This window comes from Oenanthe melanoleuca, chromosome 2 (assembly GCF_029582105.1).
Source record: "Oenanthe melanoleuca isolate GR-GAL-2019-014 chromosome 2, OMel1.0, whole genome shotgun sequence".
NCBI lineage: Eukaryota > Metazoa > Chordata > Aves > Passeriformes > Muscicapidae > Oenanthe > Oenanthe melanoleuca.
The window spans coordinates 112,785,418-112,810,658 of NC_079335.1; the positions used below are offsets into that span (position 1 = coordinate 112,785,418).

The 25,241-nt window shown below is 38.6% G+C and overlaps 1 protein-coding gene and 1 pseudogene across 4 annotated transcripts; one reads left to right on the top strand and one right to left on the bottom strand.

Moving 5' to 3' along the window:
• Positions 1-38: 38 nt before the first annotated feature.
• Positions 39-2,658, top strand: LOC130249110 (protein phosphatase 2C-like domain-containing protein 1; annotated as a pseudogene).
• RAB5A (RAB5A, member RAS oncogene family) lies at positions 2,484-19,713 on the bottom strand. Of its 4 annotated transcripts, none has more exons than XM_056483542.1 (6): positions 19,405-19,713; positions 13,513-13,765; positions 10,200-10,351; positions 9,097-9,219; positions 7,197-7,290; positions 2,484-4,848 (listed from the first exon to the last, which is right to left on the bottom strand). In XM_056483542.1, the coding sequence occupies exons 2-6, from the start codon at positions 13,673-13,675 to the stop codon at positions 4,733-4,735; spliced, it is 648 nt and encodes a 215-aa protein (XP_056339517.1). In that variant the 5' UTR covers positions 13,676-13,765; positions 19,405-19,713; the 3' UTR covers positions 2,484-4,732. The 4 variants fall into 4 exon arrangements, with proteins under 4 accessions (XP_056339517.1, XP_056339515.1, XP_056339518.1 ...); XM_056483540.1 differs by having other exon boundaries at positions 19,299-19,638; XM_056483543.1 differs by lacking the exon at positions 19,405-19,713 and adding an exon at positions 18,846-19,133.
• Positions 19,714-25,241: the final 5,528 nt, after the last annotated feature.

Consider the following 25,241-nt stretch of genomic DNA (forward strand, 5'->3'; position numbering starts at 1 on the left):
TACAGCTGTACTTCACCTCAAATAAGCTTCCTGCACCTCTGTGACCTGTACTGGTACAGGTGTCAAAACAGGTAGTTTAGCATTAGCCTGGCTATTCTTTCAGGAAATGCAGTCACATTTTTTCTGGAATACAGCACTAACTCACAAAAAAGGCTGCAATGTTTTTAGAGGCGTTTGTTTCCACCTTACTGGTACAGAAACACATTTTATTCCAAAGAGATTGATGAAGGCAAGAACTGAGGCTAGGTGAATTCTCTACCTAATTGCTTCTGGGTCTTGTTACCTGCCTCCATCCATTCCTTACAGGGAGGGTTTCATGCTGGCTGCAATTAAGGATACCATAAATTCAAGCTCTGCTAACAAGTCAAGGTTCAAGTCCATCAGACGGACTTTAAACCTTTTATGATTAAAATCCACATTTCTGAACCACTGCTAAATACACATTCATTTAATCTAAGACAATTAATTTTCCACCAAATGTACCACATCAAAGGAAAAAATTCATGCAACATGAACCTTCATTTTTCCCCAAGGAATGAGTTCTTACAGAAGTACAGACATGCTCCTTCAGCTCCAGATAAGCAACTAAAGAGGATGGTCAAATACAAGGAGCAGGAGATGGTGACACAGGCCACCTTCTTCATTTAGTACCATATTGATAGGTCAGCTAAGTTTTCTTGATTCTTTTGCTCTGTCTCTGATTTGCAGACAAGAGAGACTTGCATCCAAAAGGGACTAGAATTTACTCTCTCTTGCAGTCAAATTGTTCCACACGGGTTACATTATGCCCTTAGTTAGGCTTACAGTTGGTGGTCCTGCTCCAAGGATTCAAAGGACATTTTACACATTCTTCTAGCTCTCCATGGAAATCAGAGGAAGGAGGGGGAAGAAGCAAGCACAAGGACACATACAGAGCACAACTTAAGGCATCTACAATTTATAATTAATTAAAAAGATTTATCCTTTCAGCTTGGTATTTTGAATCATTTTTTGATTTAAAGCAGAAGAAATCTGCCTTCACAGACTACACTTAGCTGCCTCCTACAGCCAGTGATGCCAGTACTACCCAAGAAACACAACTACTGTGTAAGCAATGTTTACCCATACACTCCTTTTCAGAGGTCTGTGCTCCAGTCTAGCCAGACAATCTTAAAAACACAATATAAATGAACACACTGCAGCTAACTTCATATCCAGAAAGGCACCACACCCCAAGCAAGTTCCTTCTGCCTGGCATCACTTTTACCCTTATGCCAACACATGGGAGCAGACCAAACATCTCCCCTTTCACAAGAAATGGTCTCCCAGGCAGCCACAGAGGATGTCAAACAATATAGCACTTCAGTTCAGAGCTCTTGCCTTTATGCTCTGTGTTCAACTCTGACATGAGCGGTCCCCTGCAGTGCTGCAATTTCTAACACTTTCAATTCTCAGATTTCAGAAATGCTGAGGGACAGGGAAAATACCTCTTCTTACTAAAGCAAAGAAATTAGTCCTCAACTTCGCACAATGACTAAGAATTCTTGCTCCCTTGGGTGCCTTAACCAAGTAAGAGATTTAAGGCAACACATAAGTAAACAGTAAATCCTACATCATGTCCAAATTACTTTCAAGCACTAGAAATTGTAGGTTGCTAGAAACAGTCTAAGCTGAAACTTCTTGCTGAGTTCATTCAGACCCTTGAAAGCACACACTCGTAGGAAAAAGCAAAAGTATTTGAGAAAAATAGAGGAAGTTGCACCTTGACTGGTTTTTAAACAAGAGTACATATTTTCATATTAGACTGCACTTCAAGCTGAATGAAATGTTATCTGAGATCCTCATAAGAGTTTATTTGCAGTCAGGAGATTAAGATTCCAGAACAGTCTTCTAAGAATGGAAGGGGAAAAACCACAGAAAATTTTGCTGTAAAACCAGAAATGGATTCAATGATGGACATACTGTTGCCTGTGAAGTAGATTATTAACAATGATCTCAGGTTTTTTTCCAGTCCTTAACAAAAGCTTGATACTGTAATAGCAGTATCTTTAAAAAACCCAGTATGCTATAAATATTATTTTAACTTCAGATGATGTATGGGCAGTGTTACATAAAAATGGAGTAATGTCTCTCAAGAGCACTTCTAATGTGAGAGAAAACACTTCAGGATGGTGGACATATCAGCACTAATAAACAAGATTAGTAGAGGGATACCTGAGAACTACAAGGGCTCTTGGACATCACAGAGCTCCAGTGAAAAGAACATCTGTTATGCCTGTACCTCATAATGCATCTGTCCCTATCAATGTGACTTGCCAGTTTCTTATTTTGGCTTCTTACAGGCTTTGAGGGGTTTTGGATTACCTGAAGTACTTGCACCAAGTCTCAACATTCACTCATTATTAGAGAATGCACGAACGCTGTTCAACAAAACAGGACTTCATGTTGGTATCTGGTATCCCTCACTGGAGACAACTTAACTGACTCAAACATTATTAAACATCTGCAAGATAGAATACAGCTATTTTATTCCAATAAAGTACATACTTCAAAATATACCACAAGAATCAACCTAGTCCAGAACTGCCTCTTTTCAGTAACAAGGAAGTAAATTCAAAGAATAGAGATACACTATTCCCAATTCTAGCACATAAGGTGACTCTGAAGAACTCAGTTTGAGGATAGAAAATCTTATCAGAGTTTTTATCCACAGTGAAACTTCAGAGGAAGAAGAAACCAACACTGTGCAACAGGTCCAAGTCACAGCTATGACAGCTGCAAGAGAATGTGCTGGCATCAGGGTCTAAAGCCATGAAATTGCCCCCACAATAAACAAAACCACACCATCTAATTCTGACTCAAATACACAGCTGGCAGAAAAAAATGGACTCCAAATAATTTTGTGACAAACCGCAGGTGATGTTGGTCAAGAACTGCTAGAGACTGTATCACCACTGGGTTCTAAACCACCATCACAGTTTGAAAAATGCATTACAGTTTGAAAAAGTGTACCTGCTCAATTGCAAATCACAAGCTGCAGAAAGGACACAGTCAGCTCAGAGACACTGCAATGCAATAAGTCACCTTGAGAACAGATGGCAAAGGCTGCGTTAGCTGCACGTTCAAGAGACAATATTACAATTTTGATCATACTTCTAAATGGATGTGATAAGATACCAAATTACCTCAATATTTAAAGATTTATCATAGGATGACTGGAGTGCCAAAGTGTATATATAGGACAAGTTTATATTTAGCTGTGCCATGAATTTATTGTAAGCATCTTAAATGCTGACCCATACAGTGAATCAGACATCTTATCTGGAACTGTACAAATGCAATAAAGCCTTCTGAAACTCTCAATAAGAAGCAGTAATCAAAATTTTTTTAAACCACTTTATTCAAACCTGAGCACCTCAATATAAAACTAAACACTGGTGAACTGTCATTTTTCTTGCTAAACCCAGATTACTGCAAATTTAAAATCTGCACAAGTAAGTTTCTATCAGTTCAACATTTAAATAGACTAATTCATCTCTTCTGACACACTTTGTAGATTTCATATAATGAAAATAACTAAAAGAATTAGTGCAATATACTGGACTGATCAAAATAAAATGTACTTTGGAAAACAAAGTTGCGAAGTTCATTACTGACAGACAGCAGTACTTATGTTACAGATACAGGAGCATCATTTATTACTGTTCTAGCCATAAAGGAAGAACTCAGAACCCCCTTTGATTAGAGAGGAAAAAAGTTAGCTTTAAGTAACTGTACATTCTGTATACCTTTAAGCAACTCTTAAATATTACAGAAAGTATTAAACAAATGTAGACTACAATGCAGAGTACCTATTTACAGTACATTAATATCCAAATTTAAAATTAAGTTGGATGTACATAATCATTAGTGCACTATTTTTTTTCCTTAGGGGAAAAACAAACTGTAATGGCCAGCAATGATCAGAAACAAGAAAGAAGTCACAGACACCGAGTTTGTTGTGGTTTTACTTGAAGAGCTCTTACAGTTTGTAGAGGACAAAAAACCCCATATCCTAAGTTGTAGAGTTGAATTTACTGGTCTGTACCCTCTGCACAGATTAGAAATGAAGTTAGACTTGATTCATCACTAATTCATTAAGATAACTAACTGGGTTGATATAATTTACATACAGTGTACCAACTAAAACTCCACTTTCTGGCAAGCATAGGATTTTAAAATTGTTAATGCAAGTATTATTTGTAATAAAATTATTAACCTATGGAATGTATAACTAAACAGTGGATACCTGCAGAAACAACTGGTTGCATCAATACTGCAAATAAGTTTAAGCAATTTTTAGACCCTGTTTCTACGGAAGTTTTAAAGCACAATTGAGAATTATGAAAAGACCCAATTCTATTTATTATAACAGTGATCAGTATTGAGGCTACAGGAACTGGCCAATTAGGTCCACAGAAAGTAGTTCTTCTACACCCCTAATAATAACAACTGATTTTTAAAACCTTTCAACTGAAGGAAGTTTATTCCGCTTCCATCTCTCCTCTACTGCTGAAACATTACAGCCAGTGGTAGATACATGCATGTTAAAATTTTAGGTCAAAATAAAACTCTTTATCATGAACTTGAGTATTATCGTAAGTCTCTTCGCTGTTTGGAAGCTGTACTGGACCAGGTTAAGCACTCCAATTCCATGGTTATTAACAGTTAGGAAGCAGAAGAATATTCAGAACAGTTTAAAGCAATTGATCTTTTAGTTACTACAACATTGACTCTTGGGTGGTTGTGTGGGTTCAGTAAGGTCTACTCCTCTTCCTCTGGCAGAGCTGGCTCCTGCACTCTGTGGTTCATTCTTGGGCAATTTTTTTGCTGGAAAGTGAACAGGAAGTAGGAGTTAAACCTGAGATTTTACCAAGATTAAATTACCTGAGCAAACAGAACAACACATTATAGGCATATCAGTATACTCATTGTAAAATCTGATTTGATTCAGTGCACTGGTAACAGAAGAAGTGAAGACACTTAGCTCCTTAATGATTAGCCACTTTATCTATGATTTCCAGGAGTGAAATACATTTCACTGCTCAAGTTACCAATGTATCTGCACAGGTGTGCTGTGCTAGTAAATGACAGCTCTTGTAGGAATCCACCCACCCAGAACAGGCTTCAAGATCAGGATGTTAGTGCAAAAGATACAGAAACATTGAAAAGGTACAAAACACAGACAGAAATGGGTCAAACAGTTCCCAGTTATCCAGCCAGAATAAATGTTTGCAGACAACATATAAAATGGCACTCAGCACCAGATCAACCCACTCTTATTTTTTTCAAGCTGTCTCTTCTCTCCAGTTCTTATAAGTCAATTGACTGGTAATTTCTTTGTTGCCCTTGAAGCTCCAAGATTCCTCCTCCATCTTAACCAAAAAATAAGGGTGAAAGCTGTCACCCTTCTGAACAGTAGCTTCTCCTAGATTTCTCTCCATCAGAAAGTTGCTAAGTTCTACACAAAAGCACTTCCATGGGCCTATCTTACCAGGGCCCAACAACCACTCTTGTTCTATAGTTTGGCTGAAATGGTTTCACTCCAAAATAATTACTTCTGTCATTTTTTAGAAGAACTTTTTCTAAAATGAAACCCAGCCAAATAAACTGCAGAGCAGACATCAACATGTGGTGTCAGATAACCTCAGGGTGCAGGTCAAAAGGGTGGGCCACAGGGATCCTCTGAGGGCCCCTCCAACTTGGGCTGTTCTACATTTCTGTGATAAAACCCAACAATCCACGTGGTACTAAGCTGCTGAGCCAGTACAAAAGGACAACCACCAACAGAAAAATGCCTTCAGAGCAATGTTTTGGATTCTAGAACTGCACTAACATTGGGTTTCTTTAATGGAAGTTCAGAATGAGTGCAAAAGCAGTCAAGTTACAAGCAGGTGCAGCTTGCACCCAGCAATTCTTTCAACGTTCCCATTTTTCATTTTCTCTTAGCTTTAAGATCATATTTACATTTGGTCCTGAGGATTGCATCCACATTTTGCAGGCCATTCCAAATTACATGCAGAATTTATAACCTCAAAAAAATTTCCATTCAGAGTCTACTGCTGCACAGATCTTGTTCTGATGCACTGACAAAGCTGAATTTCACTCCACTGATGTAAAATACTCACATGGCCAAAAAACATTGCAAACAAAACACACAGTTACTAATTGGGCTTTTTTTTTTGCCCTCTAATTTACTTTGTAGGCTTCATTAAAATACGGAGGCAAGAACAATTGTTGATACATCAAATGTAAAAAAAATAAAATCAGATTTTGGGGATTTCTTTTTAAACAGGAAGCAAACTGCACCATTAAACACAATAATTTAGAAATTACAGTACAGTTGAGCATTTCTGTATCATTAAATGCAGGCCTATGTTGAACATTTATGAGAAAAAAATACTTTCCTGTCATACAGTTAGGTGTTTGTGTCTATCCCCCTTCTTCAAGTACTTATAGTTAATATGAAGCAAGTACTTGTTAAATAGTATTGCTATACTGATAATTTAATTTGCGTCTGCTGGAAGTTTGAAGGACACCACAAATTACCTCCTGCCCCCCTGACTCGGAAAGCAGAAGATTAAGACTTCTTTTTACAAGCATTTAATTTTAACATCAATGATGATTTTTAACAAAAAGTGTGTTAGAGAGGTGCAAGAGGCAAAACAGATTGAATGAGGTTATTTGATGCTATACATTACTATTAGCCACTAGCAAAGTATCTGCTATAATTAAGGATACTACTAAATAGATTAGCGGCCAGCCTAAAAATGAATTATTTTTCCTCCACTTTCAGAAGTTTATTAACAATTAAACACAATCTTGTGTATCAATAGAACACACAAAAATTCTTGGTTTATACTTACTACTACATTTAAGCATCTTTACAGAAATACCTAAGATTATGTTAAGTTAAAAGTATATGAGTAGATTTACTTTTCACATGCAGGGTCTTTCACTTATAACTTGGACACTGAATTTATGAACACATTGCCATCTTTGGCACAGCTTTTGGACTTCAGATAGCTGCTTAAACAAAACTAAACAAATGAAAGTGCCTAAGGACACTTCAATACCAGAAACAATTTACACAAAAAAAAGAGGTTAGGAAGACTGTCATGGTCTGAATCTCATGAAAATCATTCCCTTCAAAGTTCTCAGTTTGTTCATGAACTCACCAATTGCCATGAATATTTCATTTACGTTCATAGATGTTTTGGCAGATGTCTCCATGAACAATAGGCTGTTGTCATCTGCATAAGCCTGTGCTTCCTGAAAGTTAAAATAAGAATACATTACTTCCTTAAAAAAAAACCAAAAACCCTCATACAATCATTAGACACTGTTACTTTTAATTGCTATGAAGCAGCAATCTCTACAGCATTTTGAAAGACACATAGTTTGTGAAAACACTCATCTAACAATGTTATACACCAGGAGAAGTTACAATTCTACCAATCAGTTAAACAATTAGAAGTTTTAAAGATCCCTACTTAAATATATCCAGGTGGAAAAATCTCAGGCAAAACTAAATAATAAATGGAAATATTTATGAAAGTGACAACACCAGTGCAGAATATTAGCTCTGATACCAAGTACAAATAAGCTTCAGAAAGTGTCATCAAATGTCAGCAAGTCCATTATTACCCTGGAAAAAGGCAGTCTTTTGAACTATCTTGAATCTTTCAACCATTGAGGCAGATGGATCAGAACAGTTTTATTACCCTGATACAAATTCACAGTAACAGCAAATAAGCAGTATTCAGTATTCTGCCATGTTACCTCCCTTTTCAGTATGAATTTTAATCTGATACACCACTGCTCATAAGAACCTATTTTTGCCACTTCTTATTAGTCAATTCAGCTGAGAATCTCCAGCTTCTTATGATTATGTAACTGCCTTTGCATTCAATAAGAAATCTGCAAAAAGCTGAACTACAGAACACCTATGATGATAAGAATAATCTACAGTGCTCTATAATTAAGTGACACCCGCTAAGATCTTTGTATCTGAAGCAACACATTAACAAATACCTAGAAATCTAATAAGTGATTTGCAATGAGAAAGGCCTGTCAAGCCCACAAGGAGCCATAAATCCACTGTAGCAAACCCCCTAACATCTGAAAAACATTAAGACTGTCATAGTTAAAAAAATAGTACAGGTAGGTCTATTTTGGTAGTTAAATGTGATTACACTATTGACAGCTGTCATGTATGAAATTTTTGTTGAATACCGAATTTTTCATAAAACACCAAAGCTTCCTGTCAATTCTCACTCAAGTACAAAATTAGAAAACTGGCAGAAAAATGCCTAAACCAGGGCTAACCTTGTAATTCAACTCTCTACAGTTACAAAAGGATTCATTACTATATGCAGCTGTATCTCACAGTGACCCCAAACACAGATCAAAAACTGTAAATTACTGACTAATAAATACTATCCTAATTCAGATTCAGTCAATCATGAATGGACCAAAACCACCTGCAGTTAGTGTAATCCAGTTTAAAGGCTATTTTCTGATGACATGATTAAACTTTCTAGAAGATAAAATACACCAGTGAGAGCACAGACAATCACTAAACCCGAAGAAATGCCATGAAAAGCTCAATTAAAATTTGAACACTGCTTCAACAGTACAGCCTAAGCAAGTTAAGCACATCAAGCAGCTTTGTATCATACGATAATCAAAATTCTCTGGCTGACAAGCCAGACAGAACAGCTTGCACTAAGTTACTGCTATCTCATCCACTGAACCTCTAGTTACTGGTAATTTTGGGTAGAAGACAGAAAAAGGTCATATCAAAGAACAGATATTCAATTAGCCTTGAAGTTACACAAATAAATTAATTATTCCTCAAAGGAAAATTAATTACTTCAAAAAGTCTATTCCTCCATATTACTTGTACAGAAATAGGTTTTTTGGTAACACGTATAATTTAATTAGTCTCAGTTGACATTTATACTTAACAGCACGACCTCCATAATAACTAGCTAGGCTATGCATAGAAGCTCCTCCCAGGTTTATTTACTATCTATTCAAAAATACAATTTCTATTAACAAAAATTATGTACGTACCTGGAAATCCACAGCTCTTTTGTTAGCTAGATCAGCTTTGTTTCCTGCTAAAGCTATTACAATGTTAGGACTTGCTTGTCGCTGAAGTTCTTTGACCCAATTTTTCGCTCTGGCAAAGGACTCCTGTTAATGATTGCAAAATGATGCAACTGAGTTTTATCATCCTTTTGTGTTCACCTTTTATCCCCATCTCTGTTATTTACACTTTAAGCACGGAAACCAATGCAAGGCTGCTACCTTAGTCCAAAGGCATACTCCAAATTGCTAGCTGAGCTTTTAAAATGAAACATCCCTACCTTAGCTCTCAACTGTGCTTAGCTGGGATAATTCTGAAGTAAGTAGGTAGAATGATCTTTGTGTAGAGAGAGTAAGGAAAGAAGTGGTTAAGTGAGAAAACAGGAATTTCAGTTTCTCTGGAAGATTCAAGTATATGAACAGCTATATTGAAAAGGCCTCAAAATTACTTAATTACTGAGGACTGCTCATTATGGCGCATGATTTCTAGGGTTTTTTGAGAGTTCTGGGGTTTAAGTTTCATTTTATCAGGAACAAGTGAAGCTTATCTGATCTAAGTTCAAATAAAAATAAATCTAATAACCTTAGGTTTTGGTCTCAATAGCTTGTGCTACCTTTCTAATCCTTAAATCAAAATTTGCAAAAATGCAATACTACAATAATGTCTTCACTATCAGAAATAAAAGTGCAATGTGATGAGAGTAACAGCTCGAACCCTGTGAACTGATTTAAGGGTGAGTTAGAAACATGTCTACACGAGGATTTTTCTCTCTCTCTTTTTAATATAAAATAAAAAAAGACAAAACCAAAAACCCCAACTCGAGAAATAGTCTTTTAGACAGAAAAGTTTAGAGACACAAATTGACCATACACAGTGCAGCATGAAATGAGCAAGCTCATCCAGCAGAAGGCATCCCTGCCCAGGGCAGGAGTGTTGGACTAAAGAACTTTAAAGGCTTCTTCCCATCCAAACCACTCTATGATTCTACAAAATGATTAATTGATTTACACAAGTCAGTGAGAAGTAAAGATCAGTGCAAGACTAGTAACTTCCAAATCCCCCTTGTGCATCCCTAATCCAAACTTACCTCGTTTGTAATGTCGTATACCACGATAGCTGCTTGTGCTCCTCTGTAGTACATGGGTGCTAAACTGTGGTACCGCTCTTGCCCAGCTGTATCCCAAATTTCAAATTTTACCGTTGTATCATCCAGACATACAGTCTGGGTTAGAAAAGCAGCTACAAAAGAGACAGAGGTGCTGAAACCAGAAGTTTGCTTATATCTCTATATTCATATCTAGTTATGTTCACAGAGATGCAAAACAATTCAAGCCTACTATTAAAATACAACAGATTTGATGCAAGCATTAGCTGACAATCTGTAACTCTGATCAACATAGGTGAGTTACTTAAACAACCAGACTCTACTCAAGTTAGACATAAGAAAGCAAAAATTGTAAAGAATTCCCTTTTTACTCAGATAACAGTGAATCTGAGTAACCATAAGCCTTCTCTTAAACCTTCTAGATACAATCTGTTAAAGCAGGATGCGCATTAGAGTACCAGTAACAATATCTCATCATTCTATAATCCAAAATTTCAGGTATTTTCACTTCTATGCATTTATATTACTCGAATAGCATCTTGATTTTCAGCTCCTAACAACTTCATCTTAGCTAACAGGTCTGCAAGAAAGAAGCTCTTCTTATAAGTTCTTGTTCTCAAAACAGCTACATTTTTGACCTTGCAAGTGATCTCAATAATTAATTTCAGCAAAATTTCAACACCCTGCAGTTTTAGGGAAACTTGCAGATATTATGCTGAACACATTATCATAAATAATGGTTTTCCAGTTACAGAAAATACTAAGGAACTCATTCCAAGTCTTCAAATAGTTACTCCTAGGAAAACTTTTTGATTCAGATTAAGGTACAATCAGAAACATGGAGGTGAGTGCCCAAGCAGCACAGAAACGAATATTGAAAGCTAAGGAAAGCCCACTGCCCAGCTGAAGCAGGATCTCTGATCACTAGGCACGCTGACGGATTGCGGCCAATTTAAATCAAACGTCTGAAGAGACACTGACCCATAACGCTTGCATACCTGGGATTTCATCCTGTCCTATGTACTCTGAGACATCACAGCCTATGAATCACTCCAACAGTGCTGCAACCTTCAACTCAACTCATTACAGAAACAAAATGAAGCCAATCTTGCTCTGCAAAGGACATTGTAACTAGCATACAGAAGTGTCCCTGTCTCAGCTGTGAGCAGCAGCTGCAGGAGACTTAGCTGCTGGCTGAGGTTAAACCCTGACCAGAAGCTGACTCCTTAAGTGGTCAGGTGCTCCTGCTTCAGGGGTATTAGCATCCATCACAGATGAGTAGGCAGGCTGGAGAAGGTAAAAGCTTTGATGTTCCAGTGTTAAATCAACATAAATCCCTCTAAATGCTACATATTTGAACACTGGTAGAACAGGCTCCACCCGGCAGCTCCCTAAGCAGCCCAGAACCAAAACAGAGTAGAAAAACACCATACATCCTGCACTAAACTAAGGGATTCTTCCCCAGAACCAGCTCAATATTATATTTCTCCAAGACAGAGACAAAGTGTTAAGAAAGCACATACATTATGCTCTTAACAGAAGAGAATTGTTTTTGTCAAAAGTAACATTTCAACCACTTTTCTGCAAAAAAGATAACTTTCTTCAACCTTGCCAAGGCCATAGTAAATTGACAATAATCTATTAATTATCTGAAAGTCTATCATCTTTAACAGCCATACTTTTGTCTTAAGCAACTAATAGGTCTTGCTACACTAGTCCGAAGTGGCAAAACCACACCACCACCATCCAACATGTCTGCCTTTAAATGCACTCCCTTTCAGATGTTTTTATCCAGATTCACAATGCACATAAGCCTCTCTTTGTTAAAAGGCCTTCTGTATACAAAGAAAATAATGCCTTAGGCAACTACAAGCCACACAGTTAGACAGCTTTCTCTATATAAAACTTGTCTGAATCTCAACATTGCTCAATGTAATAGGTGTCAGCTGTATTATATAGCATTTCCTTGTTTCTATTTGATACAGAAGAGGCACAAGTTAATACAGATTACACTAAACCTTATATATCTGAACTTGGACTCTTTAACCTTTGTTTTAGTGATTGAGATAACCAAAACCCCCTTATGCTGTTCAAAATCTAAACAATCAAAAACTAAACAGAGGTTAAATGAATTTGGGATCACTGCAATGGGATAATAAATTTCACTTAATTTTAATAGTTTTTTTAAACTAAAAACCTTGTTGATATTGGAAAGGTAATTCACAACACATCTTTGAGAATGCTCTCTGCATTACCACACAGCTGTTTATCAGAGTATACAGAAACTTTCATCCCAACACTTATCCTCAAGCCATGATAAAACCCACAAAGCCAAAAATGTGCATTAGTAAGACTACTAAAGTAGAAAATATGTGGTTCTCTATGCTGACAGATAGAAAAAAATAAATACATGTAACAGTTAAAAATAGGGCAAAAGAAGAATGCAACAAAATTCAGCTTGTGTTTATTTTTGTAAGCTTTGCAGAATTTATACATTTCAACAACTGTTGGTGTGTGAAGACACATACAGACCACTGAAAGGCCTTCACAGAAATATTACAATGGAACAGGCTGACTCATGCAAGCTGCAATAGCTACTACTGGAGAGTATTTATCAATTCATAAAATCCATACTTTGTAAAGTCTGTATGCTGTTAGGTAGTTGTAGGATATGTTTAAATTTATCCAAAGAGGAATACAGCTCAAAGAACAAACAACTCCAAAATACAATATAACTTAAGAAATCTGCCAAGGGGAAGAGTATGATAAAATCTGTTTAAACAGATTTTTTTTTAAATTCTGGTAGCCAGCACCTGTTTTGTTTGAAGTCACAAAGTGGAAAAATAACGCAATAAATTCTGTGGTTACTAACACAGGAATATATCCAGAAATGTAGCAAGTTCTCCAAAATCAAAATGAAAGTCAGCAAGTATAAGTGACAAACACAAGCTTTCTGGAAGATGCTTTTTTTTTTTTTTCATAGAAACTAAGCTCATAGTTCTTACTAGGCATTTATTTCATGCATACAGCACAATTAAAAAAGCCACACACCCACTTACAAACAAAATGTAACATTAAGCCCAGGTTTGAAAACTATGCCTTTCAAGAACACATTTACTACCTCCACTTGAAAAGGATGTTTACATTTAACTCAAAGTTATAGTTCTCAATTACTGACACAGGGCTCAGATTTGATCCTTGATGTCAATGACCTCCTCTAGAATTGCCATTAAAGGTTTTCAAGGGCAAGGGCAATATAAAAACATAAAACAGATTAACAGGGTAATTTTCTCACCTCCAATCGTACTTTCTTGAAATTCATGAAACTGTCCTTTTACAAAACGAAGCACCAAACTTGATTTGCCAACTGCAGACTCTCCTAAAAGTACTAGTTTGAATTGGCAAATTTTATTTCCAGCATTTGGCCCGTTGGGCCTTGTTGCTCCTCGATTAGCCATGTCCAAATTAGAAAGCAGTCCTTTGTTTCAACAGCTTTTGAAAGCAAGTTCCACTGAGATCTGAATCCTGGTTCTTCTGCCAGTAACAACCTATTTTGTGAAAAGACAGTGGGTGCATTAGATTTACAAACCAAGTAAGAAAAGTCTCATTCACTAATGCAATATATTATATGTAACTTGACCTAGAATTTACCAAAGTCAACAGTTCAGACTATAGGTACTATCATTGTTAAGTTGTCAACTATAGCCAGAATTTATGATAGCTGAACAAGAACTTATCTTCTTCAACACCTAGTCTTCCCATTAAAGCTTCAAATTAGCACATTAAAATCCTATTATGCTTCTTCTTGCAACATCTCAGTCTCCTGTTATTTCTTAACAAATCAAGACTGATGTATAACACAACAGATTCAGATTTCAAATTGTCAGTAAAATAACAAACGACAAGAAGCAATAACTTTTCATAATTATGCTATTGCTAACCAACATTCCAAAGTCAGCACTATTCAAAGATGATAAAAAACTGAGCAAATTGGGAAAACTCAAACACCCCAGTAACTTCTTCCCAAGTGTAATTCATCAATTCACTTTTATCCCATCTATTAAACACAGTTTCCTTAAATAAAAGTACAGATACCCTCTCTAAATAATAACTGTACTGAGAAGCAAAAGTGAAGCCTTCCATATGAAAACCAATTGAGGAGTAAGAATTCCAGGCCACTTTTCACAAGCTACCAGAGAACTACCATACAATGAAAAATTTCTATTTCCAATACTTACACGTGTCCTAAATCAATATTAACAACAGAGATCTTTGTTAAGAACAAGTACAAACAGTGTATTGCTTAATCTGCCTACTCTTCTTTCCAGCTGCCTCAAAAAACCCCATCCATGATACTTATCCATATGGAAAGGAAAGCTTTTAGACTCTGCTGGTATCACTTCTGACTCTAATATTTATGCTTTTACACACATAACAGTAGATACAAAACAAAAGACCTCTCAAAACTAGCCCATAACTTTGTCCTACTCCAGCTGATCATTTATTTGAATTGAGCCCACTTTGTGGGGATACAGCTTTTCTAACATCTATGATGCAAGTTAGGTTAGAGTACATACCCCTAATGCAAAAAATTACTGTAATTCATATGTTGCAAAAAAGTAAGCAAACATAATAGTTTCAAACTACTTCCTGTTCTTTATTCCTTGTGATAAAGCAACTACATTTTAAACCAAGCAGGAGTCTTTAGCCATCTTCCTATCTCAAACCCCTTAGCACACAGACCAGGCACTTCAGCATTGCAATTTGCTACAGGCCTAGCTCAAATGCTAAGCCTTCCTTCTTCTTTCTAACTCTCCCTTTCCCTCAACCCAAATCCTGAAGAACCTTCTGTCCTGGAAAGTGCTTCAGGAGCCCAGCAGAACCCTACCCTTCAGTAAGATACTCCCTTACAAACTAATATTCATAGAATAAATAAGAAAAAATCATAGCATCATTTACTGAATAATGGAACAGCTGAAAAATAGATATTTCATTTCTCACTGCAAACAGAATACACGTCTTAAAAAATATTTTCAGCATCTTAGTGACACTTCTATTTGTTCATGTTCCTCCTTTTCTCATATCTCTCAAAATAATTTATGTTCTTTGAGGCAGGATATAAAGATTTTGCATTCTGTCCTGAGTTTGTGTTCCATTTGACTATCACATCACACTTCAATCAAAAATATATATTTTTTTAAATTTAAGTTGTACAACATGATCTATCAAGTATCACATTTTAGCTACACATTCTTAGAAACATGTGAAAGTGCTCCACAGTGAAAGAATGAAGCAAAAAAGCCACAGCAAGTCCTACTACTATTCTTATTAAGTATCACATTAATTTTATACTAAGATTCCTATTCATTAAACTAATTTTGGTGAAGTATTTCACAATACAGGAATGGATCCAGTTATTTTAAAAATACCAGACCTTTCATCCTTACCACAGAATAACAATTTTGCACTACCAGTGTGTTGGTTCTCAGGCAACACTCTTCCCCCCTCCATGCTGTGGAAATATGCTTCAGAAATTGTGGAGTGATTTGGATAAAAACGGCTCAGTGACAGCAGTTAATCTCTCCTTAATTGTACTACAATAGAGAATGCAGCAAGGCATAACCAAAATATAGGTGGTTCAGAATACTGTTAGCCATTTGTTTATCTTCTCCCTCGGAAAAGTAATGAAGACAATTAAGTTTTTTTCTGTTCTAAAATGAAAAAAACTCCATTTGCTGTAGCATTCCAGTGTGTTTGGACAACCATGAAATAATTTAAAACCCTTTAATCTTAATACATCCCATGTTTTTCCAGACTCTGCAGCATTCATAAAAACATAAGGACAACATCCAATGACTGTGTGACTTAGTACTTCTGGGAGCAACTGACTTCTAGATGACACACAGTGAAGAAATCAAGCCACTGCACAGGTTACTCCCTATGACTGCTTCTTTGCTTGTTGTTTCCCATACTGAGAGCAAAAGGAGCTATGAGAAAAAAAACATTTAACTCACATAATATTTACCAGTTTCACCTGAGCATTTACAGCTTGTAGTTATTCAGATTCTTACCACTCACAAAACAGTAATTACTACCCCTTGCTAAACTACTTCAGAACACAAAGCTGACACCGGTTGTCAAGAAAAATATCTAGTTTGATTTTTATAGATGCCTAAGCTACAGAAGCTGTAGTTATCAGGGAACTTCAAAGTTTACATTCTTACAGCATCCCTCCCCTGAAATCATTCTAGACAGTCAGATACCATGTACAAAAATAACCAGCTCTGAAGCTGATAGCAGGCCACAGTGCCCGACAGGAAGGCCATCTAAGAAACATATTGCAAACTTCATCCATCCAACAGTCACATCAATGCATGTAATAAATTAATAATGAAACCTACTAGTCATACCACCCACTTTTCAACAGCCCAGGATAAAAGAAAATGCAAGACTGAAACCTGATAAGCACATCCAGATGATTGTGACATACTAAAAAAGTCACTAATACCTTCTGTAAGGGTATATGGAAATCATCTTTTGAAGTTTCAGATGACACCAAAACTCTGTAGTTAAATACAACATGGTAGCATAACTTACACAAAAAGCAAGGGAAGTACCTGCTATCTAAACAGAAGCAGTACTGCAGTTTGACACAGCCACTACAGAATGGTTTTGGCCTGCTCTTTTCACATCTGTGAACTGAGCAAAGTGCCTCAAAGATTTAGAAGTATGTTTCAATACTACAGTCCCCCGTGCACAATCCAGTCCCAGGTCACATTAATTCTACCGTTTCTTAATTCATCAGTAAAATACAAACCTGGAGAACCTGGGAGGAATAGTACACTCAGTACCCTACACACATACTGTGAATTCAGGTCTGGTGAAAATTTCCTGGAAAAAAAAATCCACTAATATAGCTTCCCTTCAAATTTTATATGCAATGTAATCAATATGGTTGGTATGTAAAGAAAGAAAACCTGGGTAAGACATTTTCAATTCACCTACACAAAAGCAAGGACACAACTGCTTGACTTGAAACAAGCTCTTAAACTGATACATATGGGAGTAGTGGAAGTGATCTGCTAATATAAAAATCTGCTAAAGAAACTACTATAAACATCTTCTGAGATGTATGGCTTCACATGGATGTGAATGAGGGAGATTTTCTTACTTTATTTATAGAGTTTAACACAAAAACTCCATTTTGCAGTCTTGGGCAGTACAAATACTGAGGTCACTCTGCTAAGTAGGAATTTTCACTTTTCTGAATATCCCCACCATTACAGAGCAGGTGCATGCTGAAATGCCAGAACACAAAGCCCAGAGCATATTGTACTCCTGGTAATCCCACAAACTAATTTACTGGATCCTGGGTATTCTCCTCACTCCAGAAGAGACATTTGTATGCTGTTGGACAGTCTTGAGTTTTATTTATGAAAGAGTCTTAAGTATTTTAACAGATCAAACACAAACCTTATTATGCTTGAGTCTGTGCATAACATAGCAATAGCCCCAGCCAATACAAACTCTCAATTTAATGGCATAATTCAGTCATGTAAGCATAAGCACTGGCCTATTTTCAACTACAACACAGCTAATACAGAAGTATCAAAGTAACACTAGTGACAAAAGCCAGCCTACTGAAGAGATTAAGACAGTGAGCACTGTTCCTACAATTAATGTGATTAAGTGCATTATCAAATACAAAAGCCACACAAAAAAATTCTCGATAAATTTAAAACTGGAACATTCCACCACTTTTGTATCTCACAGCAAACAACACTGTTTCTTACTAATAAACTTTTGTACACTGCATTAACAGACACAAAGCATACAATGCTGAGGCTACAACTATTATCTATCTACTTCAAATTTCTTTATACTGGACTTTCTTGAATGTTTCAAAAAACAGTAACTACAAAGCCTTATATATTAGCCACTCCTACTAACCAAATTTTCTGTTATTCCTTCCAGGTTCAGCAGAATTAGTGTGACACCGTACTGCAGTGTTCAAGACAGTGACAGCTAGCAAAATGCTTGTCACATGTAAGCCAGTTTATATTGAAACATAATGAGACTAAGTTAAACAAGTGAATCAACACAGTTGCTGCAAAAAAATCATAGCCCTACAATTAAAGGTAATAGCCACCTCATAAGCTCATTCAAATGATGAATGGTACCAATTGCTTTCAGATAAACTGGTTTATCATACAGGAAATGTAAGTGATGACTATAATACCATTGTCTCTAGCCACCTCATTTCAGCCAACATCTACCTTTTCCTGACATTTCTCATTATGGAAGAACAATACCTGCATGCAATATGTAAGTAAGCCTGATTGTAACTCTAAGGAGTCACTATAAAACTGGAAAAAATTTAAAATGCCATAGTTTTTACTTTGCCTGAATGTTACATGAAAGAAACCGATTAATTTCAGCTGCTTTATTGGCTGTTTAGCCTCTTCCTTCCATGCTCAAGCTCTGAAAGCAGTGTAATGTAGAAAAAAAAAACATTAAAAATGCCGAGAGATCAGCCTTTCATGGCCCTTTTGGAACATTCGAATAGTTCTTATGCAATTCAGCCCTCCTCTAAAACATAAAAAGCTTAGGTTCGCTCCTCCACCCTACCCTAGCTTTGTGTCTAGCTCCAATTCAGTGCGATGCAGAAGATATCCAGCACACTAGGCCTGTCGCGAACCCCCGGATGGCGACGCGTTGTCGGGAGCATTTTACTTCCCACCCAGTTCACCGTCCTTCTTCCAGACTCAAGCGAAAGGGAAAGCGAGGGACCCAGCACCCAACCTCCCCTTCCACGTCTCACGGGCAATTCGAGGGGCGCAGCCCTCGCGGCCGGCCCCGGACAGCGATCCCTCTCCGCAGGAGCGCCCGCACGCAGGGGAGGATCCCCGCTCTCCCGGGCCCAGCCCCTCCAGCCCCCGCCGCCACCTCCCCTCCCCCGCGCTCCCTTCCAGGCACAGGAATAAGGGGAAGTGGGAAAACCGGGGGCGCCATTTTGAGCCGGGAAGAGCAGCCTCCCCTCCCCTCCCCGCACGCCGGGCTGCCCATCTCGGCCACCCGTACCGCGGCACGACGCTCCGCAGCGCCGGGGGAGCGGCCGCCGGCAGAGCCCGGACAAGGCGCGTCTGGCTGCCGCCGGGGCCCCCCCGCGCCGCCACCGCCTCCTCACCTGGCCGGGGGGGGAAGCCGGGGCGGCGGCGCAGCGATGTCCGTCCGTCGGTGCGTGCGTCGGTCGGGGCTGGCGGGCGCGCCGGGGCAGGGTGGGCGGAGGAGGGGTAGGAGGGGAGGCGGCTCCTCGGTGGGGGCGAGGGGCGGGGGCGCAGCCGTGCCTCACCCAGCCCCGCCGCCGACTTCCGCCGCCGCCTCTGCCCCGACCAAAACACACTCACACACACACAACACGCACTTCCGCCGCCGCCACGTCACTCCCGCACGCGCCGTGCCCTTCCGGTTCGCCCGCGCCAGTCACGTGGCTCCCTTTCTTTCCCACCTTTTCCCCTCCTCCTTTTGTTCCCGCTCCCTCCCGGCCGGCCGCTCCCACGGCAGCCGAACCGCACTCGGCAGTGGGGTGTTCCCTGCCTCCCGCGTCTCCCCAGCAGCTGGGGAAGAGTCCCTGGGAGCGACACACGCGCCTTCCATCTTCCACGCACGGTGGGGTGGCGAGGCACTGGGATGGGTTGCCCAGAGAGGCTCAGGATGCACCATCCCTGGCAGTGCTCAAGGCCAGGCTGGGTGGGGCTCTGACCGACCTGCTGTATAGGAGGTGTCCCTGCTCAAGGCAGGGCAGTTGGGACTGGGTGATCTTTAAGGTCCCTCCCACCCCAAACTATGCCGTGGTTCTCTGCCAGTCCTCTAGGGACTGCATTGCAGCCTGAGGAGGCCGCTGAGTTGTCAGGGTTTAAACTTTCAAAGAAACAGTTTCCAAAGCTATTAGTCAAATGAGTTGAAAGGAGAAACTACATAGGAAAACCTGAATTGCCATCGGGAATGTGCCTGTTTTGAACACTGAACAGCCACTGATAAAGCCTTACGGGTTGGCTCATTATCGTCGGAGTGCTAAAAACGGGGAAAAATGGGTTGCTAACAAGTCTTGATTGCTTCATAGCACGAAGCATGACCTTGTGAGAGAGCAGGATAAAGGCCAGTTGGCCACAGGCTGTAAGTCGGTTGTAGCGGAAACAGAACAATCATGATAAGTGTTTCTTCAGTATAGCAGCTTTAACAAGGTCTAAGAGTTGGCATTTGAAAGAAATAATAAAACAACCAAACAAACTGGTGAGACATTTAGTAAGTTTATCGATAATGGTATTTAGTAATTGGTACAATTTAACCAAGATTGTTGAGGTCCTCCATCACAGGAAATAATAAAATTGATGTTGTATTCTCAAAATACGTTTTAGTTCAACCACTTATATTTAAATGAGTCAAAAATCAAGGTATGTAAAGCCTGCGATCAGTGTTATGCTACTTTCTCCTTTCCTAGTATGACATATCAATACTTGAACATACTGAAGAGAATATAGCGAAAAGAGATTGTTCTTTTTCTTTTAATCTTCATCAGTTCTTCTTTTCCATATACTTTTTAGTTGGTGCCAGTTGGGTCTCAGAGAAACTTCTCCTTTCTGCTTTATTAAGTTGAAGTTAATCATTTATATAAGTGCCAATATGTATCTTCAAAAAAAGTAAAATATTCTTTGCATTCACCAGTGATGTAGAATGCCAGACTAGCTCCAGAGAAACGTTTGAAAGTATACCAGCTTTCTTGAGCTGTGAATTTGCTAAACGTGTGTATGAGTTGTCCTTTAAATCGTGTAATCCTGCCCTAATACACTGCTTATTTGCCATAACCCTCTGACTGGTCTCAATATGCTCAACTGCATTGCAGGATTTGCTGAGCAAACAGCAGATTCCAGATAACCCAATGTGTTTTACTATATACCTGATAGGCCTGCATTGGAGCACCAGATAGCATCCAGTCAACCTGGCAGCTGCTCACTCACTCACTCACTCACTCACTCACTCATTTACTCACTCACCTCTCTGCAGTAAGACAGAGAACATAAGAGGAAGAACAAAAGCAGGAAAACTTGTGGGTTAAGATAAAGACAGTGTAATAGATGAAGGAAGGTGGAAGCGAAAAGGCAGTACAAACGAAATCGCTGGCTACTTCCCGTAAACAGACCAGTGATCAGCCAGTCTCCGAGCAGCAGCTGACTTGGAAGGCATCTCCTTTGTCTACCTCCACTTGTTACTGCTGAGTATAGTGCTATGTGAGGTGGAATATCCCTTTGATCAGTTTGGGTCGGCTGTCCTGCCTGTATTCCACTCCGACATTTCTGGACCATCAGCAGCATTTCTCCCTGGGTGGGGCTGATGACAAAGTGGGGGAAAAGAGAAAGTCCTCACCCTGTGCAAGCACTGTACAGCAGTAACTGAGGTATTGCTGTGTTATCGACATTAGTTTAGTCACAAATCCACAACACAGCACCATTCAGGCTGCTATGAAGAAAATTAACTCTGTCTCAGCCAGACACAATACATACATGAACAGTTTTTGTGGAAAAATATTACACTGAATCTTTAGAATTACTTGAACTAAATTCAATTTAGAGATTGAACACGTCACACATGACATTTCATGTTTCACTTACTCTTATCAAATAAAGGACCTTACTATTCCATATGTGCTGTAGTGAAATACAACACACATGTAAAGATCCTTACCTATGCTTCTAATATAAATAAATGCTTTATAAAATTGAAATAATCTTTCAAATTATTAGATGTATCTGAAGTTCGAGGCTGAATGGAATTTTTGATGCAGGAATTCTATTCACATGATGTGGTTGCTGTTAGGAAGCCTGTTTTACATGCAGGAGGTTCCTGCTGGCTAACTTAACTCTGTAACACAGAGCTGTAGCACGTCTCTCTTGCTTTGTGAAATGCCCAAATTTTTCACAGCTGGTTGATGCTGACAGAGTGGGACAGCAAACACCAAAGGTTCACTGTGAATGTGTGAAATAGAGGCATGAGAGAATGTGGCAGTAATCAAATTACCAAGATCCAGTTATTGTATTTCAGGCTTGACAGGTCTCTGTGAGTTCTAGTGGTGAAGACAGTTTTCTTCTGTAGTCTGCACAAAAAGATGTGGAAGGAAAGCTATGAAATCACATAGATAACACAAATCAGTGGTCATGTTTTCATATTTTATGTCATTGTGGTTCATATATCATATGCCAAAAGTGAAACTGTGCTGGGTGATATTAACAAATTTATGTTAGTGGGTTATGGTTTCACCAGGTGGCTTTCCATCTATTTTAGCATTTCCCTGCAGAGTTTTAATATTATGTTCTGCTCAGCCTTTTTGTATTTAATGCTAGATGTGTAATCATTAGTGGAAGTTGATTTTAGAGGATGTGCAGAATCTCTTTATTGTGTTTGTACTTCCCAAATTTTCCTTTTTTGCTACAACGTTCTTTTTTTCTGCCTTCTATCTCGTGTACATTTTCTCTGTACGTACATTGGCTTGGTCGTATCATAACACACAGAAAGTGTGCAGCACATAGAAAACAGTAATTTCCTATCCATAAATGGATTGAATAAAAAATCATGAAAGCAACCAGGCAGTAACATCAAAGTGCATCAGCGTGGCTGACGTCATTCAGACATTTCAAACATTTTGAGAATTTTACACTGTGTTCTCTGGCCTTCAGAGAATCTTAAGGAATCTACAAACTTAGTGCTTTGACTCCAGTCTATGCCAGCACCATAGTCAGAGTGAGAGCTGTGTTGCAGAACATTGGATGTTTTGTGCTTCATAAAGAAAGTAAAATGCAGGGTTTTAGACAGTTTCCATTCCTCTGTTTTAGCCTAAACAAGACAGAAAAAGGCATTAGGTTGTGGGAATTGGATGTCAGAAACTAGTGAAATGTCAAGTACTGTTGAGGGAAAAAAAGTGCTGCTGTAGAATGGAAAATTTTTAAAAATTTTTTCCAAACAGTTTTCTCTAGAGATCCTACTTTTGACATAGGAGATGACAAATTCATGCTGAAGTAAAGAAAATTTTATTTTTTTATCCCCCTAAAATTGAGTTCAATTGGTTTTTGGTAATTCATCATCTTATCTTTCAAATTACAGGTCCAGTATTCTTTCAGTGGCCAAAATAACTTCCAGCATAAGAAAGAATGGATATGACACTAATTCCAGAATGAGAAGAATATACAAAAGAATGTATACTGTCAGTAGTAAGTTTCAAATTGATTTATAGGGGACCCACATTTCTGCAAAAGAGAAAAGAAGCACAGAGAGGCAAAAAACCCAAACTTCTGCTCTACTTGTTTCTGCAATAGGCATTCTTTTTACATGTCCAAGTCCTATTTTTATGCCTTTGACACAACGATCAGGGCTGAGTGGATGCTTTCAATTAGCAAGTGTAGCCACCTACTGGGGAAAAAAAAAAGGTAAAAATAAATCGGCAATGCAGAGAATGTATAAAAATGATACCAGCTTGAGCACAGGTGGAGAGCCATCTAGAAATACAACAAACACAAGGACAAAAATTCCATTTCCTGAATTTGATCCTGAGATAAAAAAGGCCCAGTTTCCTGTACCCTACTATTACCATCTAATTTTTACATTACTGTACTTTGCTCTTCCTCTCTATAAATAGTTCTCCCTCCTGACAACTTTACTAGATAGAAATTACACCTCAAAGGACCACAAGGCAAGACATAACCAATCATTTTATTTATTAAAGTACCAAAAAATATTGCTTTATTTGCCAGGAACACTCTAAACTTCAAGCAACAACAAATATGATTGAAATATGAAAATAAATGAACACATTAAGATTTTACAAGAGCTTCTTCAGCACCCAAGTGGGACATGGATGTTCTAGACATGTCTACAGCAGAAAAACATGCAACTTGTTTTGAAAAAGGACACCAGCACTGCCCCAGCTAGATCATAGTTGATGCTATACGGGATGCTTCTTGCCTGGAGAAGACCAAGATACATTTGTATGTGCTGGAAGTTCATGGATCATGGCACTGACAAGTACTGTTGGTGACTTGGACAGCCAGAGTAGATCATTAGACAGCAGTGGCTGCCTGAGCCTCCCACCTTCCATTTTAGAAAAGGAATTTAGTTTTGATTTAGCATCATTCATTTAAAGTCCTTACCAAACAAATGTTAGAGCAGAGAATAAAATGGTAACACCTGGTAATGTTGATTAATTATGATTAAAGTCTGTATATTTATCTAAAATTGGTTTTGCCATCAAAGGACTATGGGGAATGGAGCAGAATGTGATTAAACTGCAATGTTTGGCTGGAAAGAAGGCGATAGATTGCTAAATGTCATCTGAGAATAAAAGTCTTTGTAAGAACTGAGGGTCTGCTAAACAGTGGTGAAACTTGCTCAGTCTTACCCATGCTGCTTTTCTGAAATAATCCACATCTGTTAATAAAAGGCAAATACAGTGGGTTAGATATACGAGGTGTTGACTCATTTAAGACAAACAGTGATAGCATTCACGTGTCTGATACATGGGGTAGTGCAGACAGGCTTCTCTCAGCCACCTCCATGCTGTGTGTGGGTGGGAGCTGCAGCTTTCTCTAGAGGAACAGCCCCAGCATACGATATTTTAATAGCATGTGACAATATTTATGAAAGGGGCAGTATTTTTTATTACAGTAATAAAGACTGAAAGTTTGATCAAACTTTTGACCATGTAAGACCTCATTTTGACCTCAAGTTTCAACAAGAGTGTCTGAAAGCTCGTAGATTTTCAAAGATTTAACAATAGGTCTAAGGAATGTGCGACCTCTACGGTTGAACCTTAATTATTTTTCTAGATCATGACATTTACAAAACAACCCAGTGCAATTTATTTCCTGACTTTCGCCGAGGGGGGTGGCAGGTGCTGAGGGCGATGGAAGGAGGGCTGTGAGGGGAGAAATGGGGAGCGCTGGTATGAGGGGACATGATGGAGCGCTGTGAGGGGCA